General features: G+C 42.8%; 1 protein-coding gene across 1 annotated transcript in view; it reads right to left on the minus strand.

The window, feature by feature from the left end:
* LOC139474321 (WD repeat and coiled-coil-containing protein-like) overlaps nucleotides 1-22,288 on the minus strand; it is a 53,518-nt gene that overhangs the window by 27,297 nt on the left and 3,933 nt on the right. The window contains exon 2 of the mRNA XM_071257290.1: nucleotides 7,711-7,828. Within this exon, the coding sequence (XP_071113391.1) occupies nucleotides 7,711-7,828 (118 nt within the window). The remainder of the gene's footprint in view (nucleotides 1-7,710; nucleotides 7,829-22,288) is intronic.

The raw sequence follows: 22,288 nt of genomic DNA on the forward strand, positions 1-22,288 counted from the left end.
GGCGCCACTCAGCATGTGTCCTATAGGGGGCACCGCCCAGCATGTGGAACATAGGACGCGCCACTCAGCATGTGTCCCAGGGGGCACCACTCAGCATGTGGAACATAAGACGCGCCAATCATGCATGTGTCCCATAGGGGGTGCTACTCAGCATGTCTCCCAGGGGACGCCACTCAGCATGTGTCCAATTGGGGGCGCCACTCAGCATGTGTCCCAGGGGGCACCACTCAGCATGTGTCCCAGGGGGCGCCACTCAGCATGTGTCCCATAGGGGGTGCCACTCAGCATGTGTCCCATAGGGGATGCCACTCAGCATGTGTCCCATAGGGGGTGCCACTCAGCATGTGTCCCATAGGGGATGCCACTCAGCATGTGTCCCATAGGGGGTGCCACTCAGCATGTGGCACATAGGGGGCGCCAATCAGCATGTGTCCCATAGGGGGCGCCACTCAGCATGTGTCCCAGGGGGCACCACTCAGCATGTGTTCCAGGGGGCGCCACTCAGCATGTGTCCCAGGGGGTGCCACTCAGCATGTGTCCCATAGGGGGTGCCACTCAGCATGTCTCCCAGGGGACGCCACTCAGCATGTGTCCCATAGGGTGCGCCACTCAGCATGTGGCACATAGGGGGCGCAACTCAGCATGTAGCACATAGGGGGCGCCAATCAGCATGTGGCACATAGGGGGCGCAACTCAGCATGTAGCACATAGGGGGCGCAACTCAGCATGTGTCTCGGGGGGCGCCACTCAGCATGTGGCACATAGGGGGCGCCACTCAGCATATCTCACATAGGGGGCGCAACTTTGCATGTAGCACATAGGGGGCGCCAATCAGCATGTGTCCCAAAGGGGGCACCAATCAGCATGTGTCCCAGGGGGCGCCACTCAGCATGTGTCCCATAGGGGGCGCCACTCAGCATGTGTCCCAGGGGGCGCCACTCAGCATGTGTCCCATAGGGGGCGCCACTCAGCATGTGGCACATAGGGGGCGCAACTCAGCATGTAGCACATAGGGGGCGCCAATCAGCATGTGTCCCAGGGGGCGCCACTCAGCATGTGTCCCATAGGGTGCACCAATCAGCATGTGTCCCAGGGGGTGCCACTCAGCATGTGTCCCATAGGGGGCGCCACTCAGCATATGTCCCATAGGGGGTGCTACTCAGCATGTGTCCCATAGGGGGCGCCACACAGCATGTGGCACATAGGGGGCGCAACTCAGCATGTAGCACATAGGGGGCACCAATCAGCATGTGTCCCAGGGGGCGCCACTCAGCATGTGTCCCATAGGGGGCGCCACTCAGCATGTGTCCCAGGGGGCGCCACTCAGCATGTGTCCCATAGGGGGCGCCACTCATTATGTGTCCCATAGGGGGTGCTACTCAGCATGTCTCCCAGGGGACGCCACTCAGCATGTGTCCAATTGGGGGCGCCACTCAGCATGTGTCCCAGGGGGCACCACTCAGCATGTGTCCCAGGGGGCACCACTAAGCATGTGTCCCATAGGGGGTGCAACTCAGCATATGTCCAATAGGGGTGCCACTCAGCATGTGTCCCAGGGGGGGCCACTCAGCATGTGGCACATAGGGGGCGCCACTCAGCATGTGGCACATAGGGGTGCCGCACAACATGTCTCACATAGGGGGCGCCACTCAGCATCTGTCCCAGGGGGCGCCACTCAGCATGTCTCATATATGGGGTGCCACTCAGCATGTCGCATATAGGGGGCGCCACTCAGCTTTTGGCACATAGGAGGCGCCACTCAGCATGCTCCACATAGGCGGCACCACACAGCATGTCGCACATATGGCACCACTCAGCATGTCTCCCAGGGGGCGCCACTCAGCATGTCGCATGAAGCGGGCGCCACTCAGAATTTGGCACATAGGGGGCGCCACTCAGCATGTGGCACATACGGGGCGCCACTCAGCGTGTTAAAGTTTAAATTGGTGCAGGAAGTATTTTTGTAAAAGCTTAAACAAAATGCATACACATTTTGACTTGCAAAATACTGGGGGCGCCAATCAGCATGTGGCACATAGGGGGCGCAACTCAGCATGTAGCACATAGGGGGCGCAACTCAGCATGTGTCCCAGGGGGCGCCACTCAGCATGTGTCCCATAGGGGGCGCCACTCAGCATGTGGCACATAGGGGGCGCCACTCAGCATGTAGCACATAGGGGGCGCCAATCAGCATGTGTCCCAGGGGGCGCCACTCAGCATGTGTCCCATAGGGGGCACCAATCAGCATGTGTCCCAGGGGGCGCCACTCAGCATGTGTCCCATAGGGGGCGCCACTCAGCATGTGTCCCAGGGGGCGCCACTCAGCATGTCGCATATAGGGAGCGCCACTCAGCTTTTGGCACATAGGGGGCGCCACTCAGCATGCTGCACATAGGGGGCACCACACAGCATGTCTCCCGGGGGCGCCACTCAGCATGTCGCATGAAGCGGGCGCCACTCAGAATTTGGCACATAGGGGGTGCCACTCAGCATGTGGCACATACGGGGCGCCACTCAGCGTGTTAAAGTTTAAATTGGTGCAGGAAGTATTTTTGTAAAAGCTTAAACAAAATGCATACACATTTTGACTTGCAAAATACTGCTATATTTCATAGGAGAAAAAGGTGTCAGCTTATGTCATGTATGTAAACAGGGAACTCAACCCAACTTGAGTAGTCCGTTAATCATGTAGTCTCTCGTGGTTAACTTCCAGGGCCTGCACTGGGGACCTGGCTTAGAACTGATCCTAGCAACCAATGCCTGTCATGAGAATCGACGATAACGAGGTGTTGTTCATAATATCAATCACTGGTTTGTCTGCAGCAGATTTGAACATTTGCAGGTTCTGTGAGATTGCTGGAATATTGCTGACTGCAACAACAAAAAAAACTACATTGTCCTCATAGTCTTTAAAAAGACTTTCAGTAAAATGATGTTTACAAGGTGAAGGCCGATGATGACTAATGCTATGTACCTGCAGACATGTTCCAGGTCTCGCATGGAGTAAGCCGACCCCGACACCCTCAGTCATCAACTTGAACCATTTCATTTCCAGCATGTTTAAACACAACTGCATGTCTAGCAGGTTCTGCAGTCCAACAAACAACCCCATACCCTTCCCAGTCAGTCTTCTGCGTCAGTCAGTCCTTCAGAGGAATGGCAAAGTTGTAACTTCAACACAAATCCCCACCACATTCTATTACAAACTTCACCCATTTCTTTCTCTCAAATTTACAAAACTGAAACACGGTTACCTGAACTCTCAAATATTTTACTCAAAACATTTTAAAGTGGACAAGTAAACTTGAATGAGTTTGTTTAAAGATTTCACATGCCGGTCCCAACAACAGGCAAATAGATTTGTTTAATGTAGACACAACCAGCTCCCTGTCACTTGGTGGGCAGATGAGGCAAAGGGCTGGAGACTGACGAGATGAATATTGATTGTTCACTTTTTAAGGCAAGACAAACACAGGGTAGCTTGATCCTCATCTGGCTCAAGCAGCTCAGACACTGACAGCCCCTAATTGCCTGTCAAGGTAGATGAAGCACCGTGGTCTAATTCATCACAACCAGCTTGCGATGAGCTGCCCCAGGTGACCATGGTGAAGCGGAGAGAAAGCCATCTTCTCGGCCTGGGTGGTCAAGGGAAGATACAGAATTGTTGCATTCAGTAAGGGTACATGTACCATCATACACACCGGGATGGAACTAAAGCATGACTTACTTTTTACTTCCATATGAAATGCAACCTGATGCTGCACAGTGTAATCTATCTATCTATCTATCTATCTATCTATCTATCTACCTATCTCATTTATTTATTTATTTATTTATTTGAACTGCTTCAATAACAAAATTCTGTCTGACCCAAGGAAAAGCAAAGTGATGAAATCCACAAGCACATGTAAAGTGCTGCTAAATCTAGAAACCTTATCAGGTCAAACTAGGCTATACTGAAAGAGTGAGTGAGTTGGGTTTTACGCTGCTTTTAACAGTATTCCAGTTAAATTGTCAATCTCATTAAAATCAGTTCTTAGTTCTCGCTGCCGCTGAACAAAGATCTGAAGACATCCCATTACGGGTCACGTCAAACCGACCTTGTGTGAACTTTGACCGACCAATAGAATGACTGACAAGAAGTCGACATTAGCCAATCAGAAGGCAGCTTTCTCGTGCTTTACGGCATGAATTTCAAATTGGTGACGACGCTTAAAAACATATTTTGACATAATATGATTCTCGATAAAAAATTCGAAACATGAGCAAAAGAACATTAAAATAGATAATCTAGATTGTATGGATTCAGTCGTTAAGCCCCTAACTATTGTTCTGAATACCCCGTGTTAAAGTTTTCGAGGTTGCATGATTAGAAATCACATTCTGACTGTCACTTTCATGATCTGGTAAGCGACGCTCTGATTTGTCGGATGAAAGGTCATTCTGACATGACCCCTAATGGGATGTCCTTAGATCTTTGTTTAGCAATAGCAAGTACTTAGATCTGATTTTAATGAGATTGGTTAAATTGTTTGATAGGCATTACTTAGAAGTTAACAGATGACAAGGTAGACACAATTTTATGGATAACAACTTCTATAATACTGTAAAAAGCAACATTTCGGTATAGATCCTTATACCGTTGTCAAGCAAGACTGACAGACAACGGTATAAGGATCTATACCGAAACGTCACTTTTTACAGCATTAAAGAAGTTGTTATCCATAAAATTGTGTCTACTTAGTATTCCAGTTAGATGCGGTGTGTCAGCTTAATGTGGGAGGAAGGCCCAAAGTGATGCAGGTCTCAGACGTTTACCACATCGGTGAAACCAACAAGCACGGGTATGGTGCTGACAAACCTAGAAACATAATCAGGGCGAACTGGGATTCGAACCCAATCATAGGTTTCTGGCATGCCCAAGGGGTGCAACTTTGCACAGTGAATCACAGCGCCTTAAGACGGCTGGGCCATCTGTGCCACCCTGTACTGAAAGAAATGTCCATGGACGTGTGGTATTTCTATCCTCCTAATAGGCAAGTATAGGTACATGGACAGTAAGGACTCCAGTTTCTTATAGGGACAACTCGTTCTTGTTTTTTACATAACCTCGAAATTATGATTTAAACTAATAATTATTGCCTCAGAGACTTGTGCAAGTCTAGGTCCTACCTTGTCCCCTCCATCACTAACATACAACACTGTTACACAAACACATCATCAATGGCCACATGATATATCATTTGCTGTGTAAACCAAAAGAGGGACGGCAAGGTACATTCTACCTGAGTATGTTTGACTCATTAAAACAGCACTCTACCTGTCCACACTCAAACTTCATGATCAACCCAGCAATAAATAATGACCGCCATTAAACAGAGACAATGTGTCCGTTTCACACAATCACTTATTGCAGAATCTAGATCAGAATTGACCCAAGATGTTTAAACCTTGTCTCCTAACATTTGACTGTTTTCTGCAAATGATGAGTTCTCCAAATACAATAACAGTTGTTGTCAACCCAGTCCACCTTGCAATAAATAATTCCCCTCAATACACAGAGGCAGACAGTGTGCTCCCACAAGGAATTCAATGCTATGTCTAGACTGAGGCTGGAAACGGGTCCCAGATGGCAGAGCCGTAATTGTTTCCTCTTAATATTTGACGGACAATATATTTCTTAACATTTTCTCCTTTGTTTTTCTCAAAATTTAGCAAATCAGAAATAATGATTTAAATGTTTTCCCCAGTACATTTTTATGATCACATGGGACAGTCGAGTAGCCCAGTGGTTAAAGTGTTCCCTCGTCACGCCAAAGACCCGGGTTCAATTCCCGACATGTGTACAATGTGTGAAGCCCATTTCTGGTGTCCCCCGCTGTGATATTGCCGTGATATTGCTGAAAGCGGCGTAAAACCATACTCACTCACTCACTTATGATCTCACAGCCATCATGAATACATGAACCTTTTAATGATCTAAGCCTATCAAAGACTACATAGCCATAGTCTGACACACAGCCCAATGAGTGGGAGGATTGTCACATTCACACAGCACCATCACAACTCCTATGAACGAAATCAGGATCCCAGGTATACTGTCCACGAATGTCAACCTAGCAACTGACCCATGAATATCTGGGTTACAATAGGTCTTAAGCATCCCATGCTTGTCACAAGAAGCGACAAAGAGGCTGTCTGACTTGGCTGATGCATGTCATCATATCCCAATTGCGTATATCAAAGCTCATCATGTCAATCACTGGATTGTCTGGTCCAGAGTCGATTATCAACAGACCGCTGTCATATAGCGTTATAGTGTGGCATTAAAACAAACAAACAAACAAACAAAATAAACAAACCAAGCAATACATTATTACCCTTTTAACACAATGTGTGAGACAATGTGTCACACAATCAGTTATCATTTGCTTATGCAACGTCTAGATCATTAATAAACAAATACGGTTGACCTTTATCGCCTTTCAATATTTGAAATGCCTTGTCCAGATACCATGTTAGCCGTAGCCTGATGTCACGATCATACAGCCACCATAGTCTGACCTAATACAAAATACTCGGGATAAATGGCACACTAGACATATTTCGTGTCATTCTAGACAAACATGCCTTCCCCTTGTGTCTATATGCATTAAGTCTATGTCCACAAAGGAAGCCATACATATATGGTAAAGATGGTTATAGATAAATGATCAGCTTGAAAAACTATTTATTCTGAAGAAAGTTCAAATAAAGTTTTAAAAGTTCCAGTGAACATTGTTAAAGCCAGGGCTATTTGTGCAGGATGACTGCACCATGGAGTGTCTACAGTGACGACACAGACGAACACCGTCGTTATCAAAGACGTCCATGACTCATGTGTATCACCATACAAGATGATTACACCGTGTGACGCTCGGCATGCTGGGTACTCAACAACTGTGACAAGCATACAGTCTGTCACAGTTTGTGGACGCTTCACCGATCACAGGACCGACCGGATATATAGGTCTCTAAGTATTCCAACAGCTGATGAAGTGAAAGGGTGTATTTGAGCGGAATAACGCATCGTCTTCAATGAATTCACACCTCCTCTGTAGTGGCAGGCTCCCATTACAATACACAGGCCAGGGAGGTGAAGGTCATGTTTGTGTGGTTCGGGAGACAGCGGTTTGATGTGAGTGATTGAGTGAGTGAGTGAGTGAGTGAGTGAGTGAGTGAGTGAGTGAGTGAGTGAGTGAGTGAGTTTGTTGTTTAACACCACATTCAGCAATATTCCAGCTATATAACGGCAGTCTGTAAATAATCATGCCTGAACTAGACAAGCCAGTGATTGACATCATGAGCATTGATCCACGCAATAGGGATACGATGACATGCAAACCAAATCAGCAAGCCTGACCACCCAATCCCGTTACTCGCCTTTTACGACAAGAATAGTCGCCTTTTACTGCAAGAATGCGTTGCTGAAGACCTATTCTACTTTGAACTAAGACTGGGAAGAGTAAAGTGGCTACGAAAGTAAATCTGTATGAAATGAGAAAACCCTCAGCTAAATAAACTTGGAGGTTTCACGCACCTCCTGTCTACATGTCTACAAGATGGTGGGAGAAACTAATAATACATCTTTTACATGCAAAATATGTTCATATCCTTAGTTCAAACAATATCCTTGTGTTTGTAATAACATTGTCAGTACAGCACACATACTCAAATTCTCCGAGCTTGAGTGACTTGGCGTTCTCGATGTCATTGCCGTACAGCCGGACTGGGGCCAGAAAGATGGCCTTGCCGTCGGTCCACACCAACCCATGACGCGGATGTATACCTGCAACACAGAAACACAAAACTCAAGACAACGTAAACACAAACAATATTATTCATGATTGGGTATTTTTGTATATTTTGTAACCATGGTAACCCAAGCTGTAGACTGAATACTCGTGCCTGTCTTTATAACATTCATCTCAATCATTTTCTTAAACAAATTTGATATATGTCCTCATGTCTAGTTTCAACACTGTTGAACATGTTGGCAAGTTGGCCACCATCACTTGACACAACCTGACTGCAAGACTTGAGGCCCACTCATGGAAGTAGAGTAATTCTTGACATAACGCAAATGTCCAAGTGGTCCTTAATTCAATCAAGCATGAACTACCCCCCAATTGCATGTTCAAGACTCAGGCCCCTGATCACTACAGCTGCCTGCAATTTGTTCTAAAGAGCCAATGACACTGAATCAAAATCTGCAATACGCTGCAAGCTGGCAGGTACCCATAGCATCTTTAGCCATCGCAGTGGGATGGTGTTACTATGAGATCACTGGGTGCAGTGGTTATCATTGAACACACTGCAATCTTTCATTTGGTTCAAAAATGGCATGAGGACAAAAAACATGACCGAAATTACAAAAACATAAAAATATGCAGTAAAGTATTGATTCATAACAAAATACAATTGGTTCATCAATGGTTCAATGATTGTCATGAACACCTAAATAAAAAATGCCAAAATTCCTAAAAAGCAAATGGCACAAGTTCATGGCTAGACTTCCATCTGGGCAAGAATTGATGAAGAAATATTGAATAGCCTTTGAGTAGTGCTCCAGAAACAACCCTGCCCCCATGTGAACCTTAAAGTCCAATTTGTTGTCACGGAAATATGAAAAAAAATAAAAACTTCCTAAATTCTTAAATAACAAAAGGCACAGATAATGAACGTTGTTTTAATTATACTCTGGCAACAAAATGTCACCCTGGTACATATACAACCAATCCCAATCACAGCACTTATCCAATCATCAATCCTTTCAACCATCACATCATCAATCCATTCAATCCATTCAATCCATTCAATCCTTTCAACCATCAGGTCATCAATCCAATCAATCCTTTCAACCATCACTTCATCAATCCATTCAACCATCCCATCATCAATTCATTCAACCATCACTTCATCAATCCATTCAACCATCACTTCATCAATCCTTTCAACCATCACTTCATCAATCCTTTCAACCATTACATCATGAATCCTTTCAACCAACACATCATCAATCCTTTCAACCATCACGTCATCAATCCATTCAACCATCACATCATCAATCCATTCAACCATCACTTCATCAATCCATTCAACCATCACGTCATCAATCCATTCAACCATCACATCATCAATCCATTCAACCATCACATCATGAATCCATTCAACCATCACATCATCAATCCATTCAACCATCACGTCATCAATCCATTCAATCATCACGCCATCAATCCATTCAACCATCACGTCATCAATCCATTCAACCATCACATCATCAATCCATCACATCATCAATCCATTCAACCATCACGTCATCAATCCATTCAACCATCATGCATCAATCCATTCAACCATCACGTCATCAATCCATTCAACCATCACGTCATCTATCCATTCAACCATCACATCATCAATCCATCCCCACATCAAGTTTGTCCACCAAGCTTCCTCCTGTTCTTCCAAAACTAAAGCATGATAGAAAACACAGCAGACTTAAACCCAGTCTATCCTGAAACCTTGTCCTCCCCCCTCCTCCTCCCTCATCTCCTCCTCCAAGTCCCATCCAGCCTGAGTCACAGTCCTGTCTTGAGTGGGACTCCCACAGCAGATAGTGGGGTTTGTTCCAGCTGACATGACATGGCGACAGACGTGGGAAGACCGTGTCCGTAGAGCAACCTGCCCCACAATGCAGCAGCATTCAGGTCAAGTCTTGTTTATGTCCCACCCCCAAACAACAACAACAACCACCTTGTCCTCCTGAAGATGCTTGACAGAGTACAGTGAGGGATACGCAGCTGGCTGTCAAGCACGGGGGGGGGGGGGGGGGGGGGGGGGGGGTCTGCCATCAGTAATGTCCACGCAGAAGCAGGAGACACTGACTTCGGAATATTATAAATATTCACAGAATCTCTAAAAATATTTATGGAATCTCTTACAATCTCCATAGAGTGTGTTTAAGAATTTTTAGGGTCAGTTAAAAAGCTGCAGTATCAATGAAATGAGGACAGACTTGACCTGTGAATGACCTTTCTACTACCACGATTTCAAGCCTGAATACCACTTTCAAACAAGTGACAATATTATCACCATGACTACCACTTTCAAACAAGTGACAATATTATCATCACGACGACCACATTTAAGCAAGTGACAATATTATCACCATGACTACCACATTCAAGCAAGTGACAATATTATCATCATGACTACCACATTTAAGCAAGTGACAATATTATCATCACGACTACCACATTCAAGCAAGTGACAATATTATCATCATGACTACCACATTCAAGCAAGTGACAATATTATCACCATGACTACCACATTCAAGCAAGTGACAATATTATCACCATGACTACCACATTCAAGCAAGTGACAATATTATCACCATGACTACCACATTCAAGCAAGTGACAATATTATCACCATGACTACCACATTCAAGCAAGTGACAATATTATCATCACGACTACCACATTTAAGCAAGTGACAATATTATCATCACGACTACCACATTAAGCAAGTGACAATATTATCATCACGACTACCACATTAAGCAAGTGACAATATTATCATCATGACTACCACATTCAAGCAAGTGACAATATTATCATCACGACTACCACATTAAGCAAGTGACAATATTATCATCACAACTACCACATTAAGCAAGTGACAATATTATCACCATGACTACCACATTCAAGCAAGTGACAATATTATCACCGTGACTACCACATTCAAGCAAGTGACAATATTATCACCATGACTACCACATTCAAGCAAGTGACAATATAATCACCATGACTACCGTCTTGAATCAAGTGACAATATAATCACCATGACTACCTCATTCAAGCAAGTGACAATATTCTTCAACTACACTTTCCTCCCTGTCAGCCTTATTTCCTGAGAACAACATCCAGATTGTAACAAACTCTGACAAGACATAATCTATATCGTTCCCAATTTTGAAAATAATCTTCAAGGCATGTTGGACAATCACTAAATTCTTAGAAGATCAACCAATCCGTAGCATCCTACAACTCGGCCTACAATAGTAAATATATTCACAGTCTGTAACAGCTGCTGTCACAACATTCCCCACCTTCAGGCAGTCATCTGAGCATGTAACAGTTCTCATTAAACTTGTCAGCATAACTGTCTCAACACTCTCACCATCAAACATGGAATCTGAACGTTTCTGTCAGCAGCGCTGTCTCAACACTCTCACCATCAAACATGGAAACTGAACGTTTGTGCCCTGAGGCCTACCTCCATGCCTGGACTACATGTATACATCAGCAGGTGATGACTCAGCTGTTTCCAGTTTTCAAATGGTTACATATATGGAAAGTAACCTTACGTGGTACCAAATAAAAACAAAATAGCAGCATTCATTCCTAAACATTACTGAATATGCGCCGCAGTAGATGCATACTGTATTTGTGTAGATGTAGGATTCCAAGTGTATAGGATGTAGGATTTCATGTGTATAGGATGTAGGATTTCATGTGTATTGAATGTAGGATTCCATGTGTATTGGACGTAGGAATTCATGTGTATTGGAGGTAGGATTTCCTGTGTACTGGATGTAGGATTTCATGTGTATTGGATGTAAGATTTCATGTGTATTGGATGTAGGATTCCAAGTGTATAGGATGTAGGATTTCATGTGTATGGGATGTAGGATTTCATGTGTACTGGATGTAGGATTTCATGTGTATTGGATGTAGGATTCCAAGTGTATAGAATGTAGGATTTCATGTGTACTCGATGTAGGATTCCAAGTGTTTACGATGTAGGATTTCAAGCATATTGGATGCAGGATTCTATGTGTATTGGGTGTAGGATTTCATGTGTACTCAATGTAGGATTTCATGTGTATTGGATGTAGGATTTTATATGTATTGGATGTAGGAATTCATGTGTACTGGATGTTGGATTTCATGTGTACTGGATGTTGGTTTTCATGTATACTGGATGTAGGATTTCATATGTATTGGATGTAGGAATTCATGTGTACCGGGTGTAGGATTTCATGTGTATTGGATGTAGGAATTCATGTGTACTGGGTGTAGGAATTCATGTGTACTGGGTGTAGGAACTCATGTGTATTGGATGTAGGATTTCATGTGTATTGGATGTAGGATTCCATGTGTATTGGACGTAGGATTCCATGTGTATTGGACGTAGCAATTCATGTGTATTGGAGGTAGGATTTCCTGTGTACTGGATGTAGGATTCCATGTGTATTGGGTGTAGGATTTCATGTGTACTTGATGTAGGATTTCATGTGTATTGGATGTAGGATTCCAAGTGTACAGGATGTAGGATTTCATGTGTATTGGATTTAGGATTCCATATGTATTGGGTTTTGGATTTCATGTGTACTTGATGTAGGATTTCATATGTATTGGATGTAGGATTCCAAGTGTACAGGATGTAGGATTTCATGTGTATTGGATGTAGGATTCCATGTGTGTTGGGTGTAGGATTTCATGTGTACTCGATGTAGGATTTCATGTGTATTGGATGTAGGAATTCATGTGTATTGGATGTAGGAATTAATGTGTATTGGATGTAGGATTTCATGTGTACTGGATGTAGGATTTCATGTGTATTTAGTATTTCATGTGTATTGGATGTAGTTTTAATGTGTATTGGATGTAGTATTTCATGTGTACTGGATGTAGGATTTCATGTCTAGTAAATCCTCGTCGTCTTCATGATTAATGTGTTTTTCCAGACTTGAGAAGCTCTTAACACAGATACTTCATCACGTACATATTGACTGCATAATGGGAAGTCTTTGTGTACTCTACATTTCACTCCCTGCACATCCAACACATGGTCCACGCTGTGTAAACACGGTGAATAACTCCCATACCCTGATCCTATAATACATGTAGGCTGTTATGGCAGGAGATTAGCCTGCTACAGAAACCTACTGGCCATGTGTAGCCTTGCTCTAAAGCTGTACTGAAAGAAAAGTCCATGGATGTGTAGTAATTCTATCCTCCTAATCATTCTAATGGGCAAGTCTAGATGTGGACAGCACCTAAGGACAACTTGTTCTTTTTATTTACATGATCTAGAAATTATGATTTAAACTAATAATTATTGCCTTAGAGACTTGTGCGAGTCTAGGCCATGTGTAGAAAGGCAGATTACCGTGTTCAACTTGTATACTTGCCCAGTTTTTGTCTGACACGACTGGAGCACAGCACAATAGCCCGACTTTCTGCCGGAGCTGAGTGCAGGTCACATGCCATGCCATCTTCCCAAGGCAAGGGAGTTAGCTGACTGTAAAACCCCAGTTTCCACCCTTGCCAACCTAGGCTGGAATTATGTTTAGGCTGGACTAACGAGTCTATGCATAGTGCAATCAAAATCACGCACATTCGTAAACTCCTGTGCAAATTTCGGTTAATTGAAGGATTTGCAAAGCATGTGTACCGACAACTCAACATCAACAGATATTTTCAAAATCCTTTCATGATCATGATAAATGTGCGCACATGATTTGATGCACTTCATTTTATGACAATATAGATTTTGATTATCGATCAGATCGTTTTGATTGGGTGCTGCCACTTTATTTGAAGCAAATGCAAGTGATATGAGAGATGGAATCTTATTGGTCAATAGGAGGGACATAGACATGATAGAAGGGACATAGACATGATAGGAGGGACATAGACATGATAGGAGGGACATAGACATGATAGGAGGGACATAGACATGATAGGAGGGACATAGACATGATAGAAGGGACATAGACATGATAGAAGGGACATAGACATGATAGAAGGGACATAGACATGATAGGAGGGACATAGACATGATAGAAGGGACATAGACATGATAGAAGGGACATAGACATGATAGGAGGGACATAGACATGATAGGAGGGACATAGACATGATAGAAGGGACATAGACATGATAGGAGGGACATAGACATGATAGGAGGGACATAGACATGATAGAAGGGACATAGACATGATAGGAGGGACATAGACATGATAGGAGGGACATAGACATGATAGAAGGGACATAGACATGATAGGAGGGACATAGACATGATAGAAGGGACATAGACATGATAGGAGGGACATAGACATGATAGGAGGGACATAGACATGATAGGAGGGACATAGACATGATAGAAGGGACATAGACATGATAGAAGGGACATAGACATGATAGAAGGGACATAGACATGATAGGAGGGACATAGACATGATAGAAGGGACATAGACATGATAGAAGGGACATAGACATGATAGAAGGGACATAGACATGATAGAAGGGACATAGACATGATAGGAGGGACATAGACATGATAGGAGGGACACAAAAGGGACATAACTCTAATAACTGCTGGTGGTTTCTACGATGGAGCCAAGACCCTAGTTCGGCAAGGGTGGAAACTGGACTTTTACAGTCAGTTAACTCCCTTGCCTAGGGAAGATGCTAGTAACACATGGTTACTCAAGTTAAAAATAACATCCAAATGAAAAGAAATAGGATCCAGTGAGAAGGTATAGCAGCTTGTGTGTGTGGCACCACGGCATGTCGACTTGAGGGAGGCCAGCCTAAACTGGTGTTAGACGGTTACCATCCTGGTGAAACTCATGAATATGGGAATGGTGCTGACAAACCTGAAACACAATCAGGGTGATTTACTATTCACACCCACAATCACAGATTTCTGGTGCCCTTCAGCATCAGACGACTGGCCATCCCGTGAAAATACCAGTGATCCATTAATCAAAGGCTGTAAACAAATTGACCAATATACATGTTTTTGCAAAGTTGGATGTATTGCCAATCAAGACGCCACAAACGAATTAAAAACCATAAACAGTAAACATGGTTAAAATGTTTTTATTAATCTTGAAAATAAAAGCTTCAGCACTATTTCTAAGGTTCTAAAACTTATGATGATTTAGAAAATCCAAGATGGCTGCCTTGCAGCCATAATGAATATCCAGCCCTATATTGTTTGAACACTTCCAAAAAGTTTCACTCATTAGTAGTAGTAGAGAAGGAGAAATATTCAAGATCATGACAGATGACAAATGAGTCTCAAGCCAATCAGCTTACATTCCCTGGGATCAGAGCACACAGAATAGGATCTCCTCTCATGGCCTAAATCCTTAAAATTTTCAATCACAAAACTTATGTTTTCTCTCTATTCACATTGATTCACATAGATTCACTAAAGTTTGATGAACGAACCTGTAACCACACAGAATAATCTTAAGTTCACATTTCTAACGACAATGGTTTGTGGCAAGGATGTATTCCGAGTCATTCACAATATCCTGCAAGTCTCAAGCCTTACAAGCTGAGGAACAGAAAACTAAATTTGTGTTACCTAAAGCCAATTAAAAACAGAGTACAGGGCAAGGTAAGTTTTATTAATGTTGGTTTTTTTTTTCACTTTGAAGAGCAGCAATTTGCAGTATGTCAGTAAAATCTTGCCTTGAAATGAAGATGTCCTTCTCTATAGCAACATGTGTCTTGGCAACACATGTACTCTAGTGGCACATGATACAGACGTATACCTGACAGTGATGAAAGCCATGGGGCTGGGCTCCTCTTGGCTACGTAATGGCTGGCCGGGTCCACAAACTCCCATCTCTACAATACTGACGACACCATTGATGGCGTGTCACAGTAAATCAAGGTGTATCCACAGGATTTTATTCCAATTTACCCAGCTGTGTAAAATATCAGCACGGTCCGTTATGTAAGCCGTTATGTTAGCCGTGTGTTTGTTTAAGGATTTGTGGGAGTGTACAGCAGGGCAAATGAAGCCAATATTTCTCAGCTCTTGTTCGCTCTAAATGTTATTGTAATAAACGTGGACATGACGAACAATAGAGACAATACTCATTTCAAGTTTCTAATGCTTAGGGTCTCACAAACAATAAGAGATTGTATACTCCTCAGCGAGCTGAGAATGAAAAAACGTGTGGACACTGATCCGCCGAGTCAATAATCCAGGAAATAATGGAATCTGCTTAGTAAGAGCTTAGCACCACATAAGAAGCCTTAAAAACAATAAACATAAAAAATGCAAAAAATGTTTTGAATAACACTGAACATTTTGTTTTGTACAGATTTGCTGTAGGTGTAATTGAACGAAGTGATGGACAGATATAACATCATTCTAAGGTCCTCAGTAATGCAGGTCTATGCTGGCAATGATTAGTGATATTCTGTTCATCAACAGACCCGTGAAGATCCGGGTAGAATACGTCTTCAGCAACCCTGATGATGCTTGCTGTCAAAGGCAACGATGCTTGTCGTAAGAGGCGACTATGCTTGTCGTAAGAGGCGACTATGCTCGTCGTAAGAGGCGACTACGCTCGTCGTAAGAGGCGACTATGCTCGTCGTAAGAGGCGACTATGCTTGTCGTAAGAGGCGACTAACAGGGTCGCTGACTTTGTTGAGTGAGTGAGTAAGTATGGTTTTACGCTGCTCTAAGCAATATTCCAGCAATATCACGACGGGGGGACAACAAAAAATGGGCTTCACACATTGTACCCATGAGGGGAATCAAACTCGGGTCTTCAGAACAACAGTGATGACCCTGCCGTGTTTTACTGTAGATTAGTCATAAAGGCCAATACAAGAATGGGAAACAGCTTAATCATAACAGTGTTGTCGTAAATACTAAACCAACATTTTAAACATTTTCCGACTTGTACGTTTCTTGTCCAATGAGTAGGTAGAAAGAAACAGTAGCTCATATTTTTCATATAAATACCTTGAATGTTTTAGTGTTTATAAGCATAACAGCATCATGATAATCCTAGATAAAAGTCCCCAAATGAAATCACATACTCCCAATTCAACATTGTATCAAAAATTTCTAAATGTCTTATGATGACATGACGTTTAGCATATGTCAAACGTCTTGACGTGCAAAACAAGTTATTTATACAATGTAAAGTGATTGCCAACAGCCTATGAATGGACGATGTATGTTAATATTGGCCTGCAACTTGCAAGTGAGTTACTGTGATTTCAGGCGATGCACACAGGGTCATTGTGTCAGCTATCTCAGGCGTGTCTTCAGTCTTCCCTCCTAGTGGCATCCCTCTCACATTGGTAGGCTTCTAGACATAAACACATAAATCACTTGAGCTAGTGGTTGTGAACAGATCTCAAGTGACAGGCCGGGCCTTGTGATACAGAGAAAAAACACTTTTCTTAATAGTTGTGAAGGTGAGCTACAGCAGACCATGTTAAACAGAGAAACCATCAAATCACTCTCCTTTAATAACTACCAATATACACGACCCATGAAGATTCGGGGTAGAATAGTCTTCAGCAACCATTGCTTACTGTAATAGTCGACATAATAATGCTTGCCGTAAGAGGCGACTAACGGGATCTGGTGGCTTCATTGATGCATGTCATTGTATCCCAATTGCGTGGATCGATGCTCATGATGTATATCACTGGATTGTCTGGTCCAGACTCAATCATTTACAGACCACCGTCATATAGCTGGAAAATTGATGAGTGCTGCGTTAAACAACAAATATACAAACAAACAAACCAATATACACACAGTGAAGGTGAGTCGACCTTGTCAAACAGAGACACCATCAAAACCCTCTCCTATTATAACTGTACTTATACACAGTGAAGGTGATCTACAGTCGACCTTGTCAAACAGAGACACCATCAAAACCCTCTCCTATTATAACTGTACTTATACACAGTGAAGGTGATCTACAGTCGACCTTGTCAAACAGAGACGCCATCAAACCACTCTCCTATCATAACTGTGCTTATATATACACAGTGAAGGTGATCTACAGTCGACCTTGTCAAACAGAGACGCCATCAAACCACTCTCCTATCATAACTGTGCTTATATATACACAGTGAAGGTGATCTACAGTTGACCTTGTCAAACAGAGACGCCATCAAACCACTCTCCTATCATAACTGTGCTTATATATACACAGTGAAGGTGATCGACAGTCGACCTTGTCAAACAGAGACACCATCAAAACCCTCTCCTATTATAACTGTACTTATACACAGTGAAGGTGATCTACAGTCGACCTTGTCAAACAGAGACGCCATCAAACCACTCTCCTATTATAACTGTACTTATATACACAGTGAAGGTGAGCTACAGTCGACCTTGTCAAACAGAGACGCCATCAAACCACTTTCCTGTTATAACTGTGCTTATATAAAAATACACAGTGAAGGTGAGCTACAGCAGACCTTGTCAGACAGTGAAACCATCAAACCACTCTCCTATTATAACTGTACTTATATGTATACACAGTGAAGGTGAGCTACAGTTGACCTTGTCAAACAGAGACGTCATCAAACCACTCTATTATAACTTTACGAAAATATACACAGTGAAGGTGAGCTTCAGTAGACCTTGTTAACAGAGGTGTGATTGTTGCTGGATTATTGCTAAAAACAGCATAAAACACAACTCACTCACTCACTCCAAAAATCAAGTGTCCATACCCGTTTCTTCACATCCCAGCATCACATTACACCATCAACCCACATCAGACAAAGCCTACAGGTAAACTCATTGTCAAAATGGAATATTTCAAATACCAGAGTAACAGTCCCGCTCTGCTAAACACAAAATGAGAATTTCCTCCTTAAAATATCTAAGGGGCATGTACCTAAGTCACATACAGTCCTATGGTTGATCTAAACATGCTTAAATAATACAAAACACCTTATCCCCTCCTTATGTCATTAAGCAGGTAATTATATAGCTAGACTTGCCCAAGTCTCCCACACCTGCTGGAGGAGATTAAATGTGGACTAACCCTTATGATTTACAAGTTGACTACACAATGGTGTCAATACATCAATAAGATGCATGTACAAACTCACAACTTGTTTCATTTAGATCCCTAATCATGTTATCATGGTTATACATGTAAACACACAATTTTAAAGCACTCTAATTAAATACTGACATCAATAGTTCATCAACAGTTTACTTCAAATATTCCAACTATTTACCATGAATCGAATTCCATGCTAATATTGTGGTACTCTTGGTAGTAAGAGTGAGTGAGTTGGGTTAAATGCCGCTTTTAACAGTATTCCAGTCATATCACGGCGTGTCAGCTTAATGTGGGAGGAAAGCCTGAAGTAAAGCAGGTCTCAGACGTTTACCACTTCGGTGAAACCAACGAGCACAGGTATGGTGCTGACAAACCTAGAAACATAATTGGGGTGAACTGGGATTCAAACCCACAATCATAGGTTGCTGATGTGCCCAAGGGACGCAACTCTGCACAGCAAATTGCGGTGCCCAAGACAACTGGGCCACCCGTGCCCCCTCTTGGTACTAAGAGAAAAGGGCAGATAATCAAAGTAATTACAGAATATTTTAAAAAACCATTGACACTTTATTGCAGTTCTAATTTTGTTAGAGAAACTTGTACTTGCTTGATAATGGTGTCTGCACCCAAAATGTTGCCCTTATTGTCATAAAGAAAATTCCTCCCAATAACAATAAAATCTCGAAAGGCATTAAGAGGTGATACACATGAGGAAGAGAAATTATGGATCTCAGCTTCTTTATTATGAGGAACACAACATTTCAGAGTTATACCATGTATACTTCCTCCCTCATCAGGTGAACTCACTCCACATTCACCCGATGAAGGAGTAAGTATAAATCCGAAACAGGGATCAGAAAAATTTTAATGTCCGGTAAGCAATATTTTAAATCGGACATTTGAGATTCCCAATCCGACATGTCCGGCGCATATGACCGTTTCAGGACCCCTGCTCCGAAATGTTGTGCTCATCATAAGAAGTAGACATCGATAAATTCTCTTCCTCATCAATTCAAACATTGGGTAAGGTCAGAAAAACACCAAACTTTGATTCGTCAACAGATTCCTGACAACTGTCTGTCTATACAACAGATTCCTGACAAGCGTCAGTCTACACAAACAGCTGCAAGGAGCTGTCAACAGCTGATCCCACTCAATGTTCAGCAATCAGTGTTAAGGCCCCAGTAGTACATGATCCCAGTCTCAATCTCCTTGCCACCTAATCCCAGTCTCCCTGAGCTGCCGCTGTGTATGAGACCTGGTATCATAAGCTATTCATTGAGAAACAATCAGCCCCTGATGACAGGTGCCCTTGTAACCATGACAACCATCCTACTTTCCTACCCACTTATAACCATGACAATCTCCACCAACTGTTGACAGAACACATCCACATCATATCCCGCTGAGGAAGCTAAGATTGATACAAAATGATATCAAAAGTGAATAATTTCTTTTCTAAATTTAGTTTTCTTTATTAATAGATCACATCTGCTTGTAATTTACAACCCTGGGTACACTTGCACAAAACAAAGTTAGCGCTGCGATGATCGTAACTCCCATACTCTAACAGACTTAAGATAGTCGTAGCGCCAAGAATAGTTTGTGCTAGTGGGCCCAGGTTTTATCTAAGGCATCCAAACAAAGAGCTTTTGGACAGACAAATTGTATGTGTGGACTGGGTATGGGTAGATGATTTTTCCAATTTTGATTTACTAAAAATCGCAAATATTTTCACAAGCATTTAACCTGTACAATGCAGTAACATGAACGTAAACATCTTCCCCTTTATCGATCCTGTTACCAGTGTAACACAAGTTGCGATACAAAGCCATGGTCTTAGTTATACGACCTACGTTTATCAGTTGATCTGTGTTTTCATACAACCCCAGCACTAAGAATGTGAGACAGGTGACATTCCAGTCAGACATCCCCGTCATGTATATTCACCTTCACCCCTGAGGCTGCAGTCTCCCAGTCAGACACACGGGGCACGGGTGTTAAATAATCACATAAAGTCAGCCCTACTTTATACAATTATCTGTGACTGTTATTGCTTCTTAATACAGTGAGACTCCACAACCACACATACACTCGTTAGTCAGGAGTCTTGTTCCTCCACACACACCACCTTCCGGACCACAACCGCCGGGAATACATACACAACCGCCGGGAATACATACACAACCACCGGGAATTAACATACACAACCGCCGGGAATACATACACAAGCGCCAGGAATACATTCACACCTGCCGGGAATACATACACACCCGCCGGGAATACATACACACCCGCCGGGAATACATACACAACCGCCGGGAATACATACACAACCGCCGGGAATACATACACAGCCGCCGGGAATACATACACAACCGCCGGGAATACATACACAACCACCGGGCATACATACACAACCACCGGGAATACATACACAACCACCGGGAATACATACACAACCGCCGGGAATACATACACAACCGCCGGGAATACATACACAACCACCGGGAATACATACACAACCACCGGGAATACATACACAACCGCCGGGAATACATACACAACCGCCGGGAATACATACACAACCACCGGGAATACATACACAACCACCGGGAATACATACACAACCGCCGGGAATACATACACAACCGCCGGGAATACATACACAACCGCCGGGCATACATACACAACGTGGAATTACTTCGTAACCATGATTTGTTAATCCTTAAATTTGTAAATCAAGATTATTTCAGTGGGAAAGCTAGCATCAAATGAGCTGTGTTCTACAACAGGTCAACTACAAGATGCTAACATATCTGACTCAAATACTTGATTTTCTTCCCGTAGACTGTAATCTCTACTTCAAAAATTAATCATGGTCATAACCATCCTTGATGTTAAAGATATCTACATCACATCGCACATTACAAATTAATTTTCACTTTACAATGTTGAAGATAAGATTTTCTAACAATCAATGACTTTTTGTTTGTTGAAACCTATTGTGTCTGTGGAGGACAAACAGTCTGACCGGAGACAGCAGTGATGAGTACCGAGAAGCTGGACGGGGCAAGATGGAATCTGGTGAATAATCCATCATGGTCTCGCTGGAATACAATCAAGTTAGGAACTTACTTGTAGTGTGCCAGGTTGGATTGACCTTTCTTAAAGTCAAAAAATAAATATTCTATGAACCTGGATTTATGAATTGAACAGTTTCCATACGGATGCAACTAAAAACTACAAATGTATTTTCTTGGAAGATAAAATCCCCAGAATTATACAGATAGACACTGAATGAGTGAGAGCCACAAAGAGATTTATAGGAGGTCTACACTGATAAACAAACAACAAACACGCCATATCCTCCGGAA

Source organism: Haliotis cracherodii, unplaced genomic scaffold (assembly GCF_022045235.1).
Source record: "Haliotis cracherodii isolate W230 unplaced genomic scaffold, xgHalCrac1.p SCAF_3, whole genome shotgun sequence".
Taxonomy (NCBI): Eukaryota; Metazoa; Mollusca; class Gastropoda; order Lepetellida; family Haliotidae; genus Haliotis; species Haliotis cracherodii.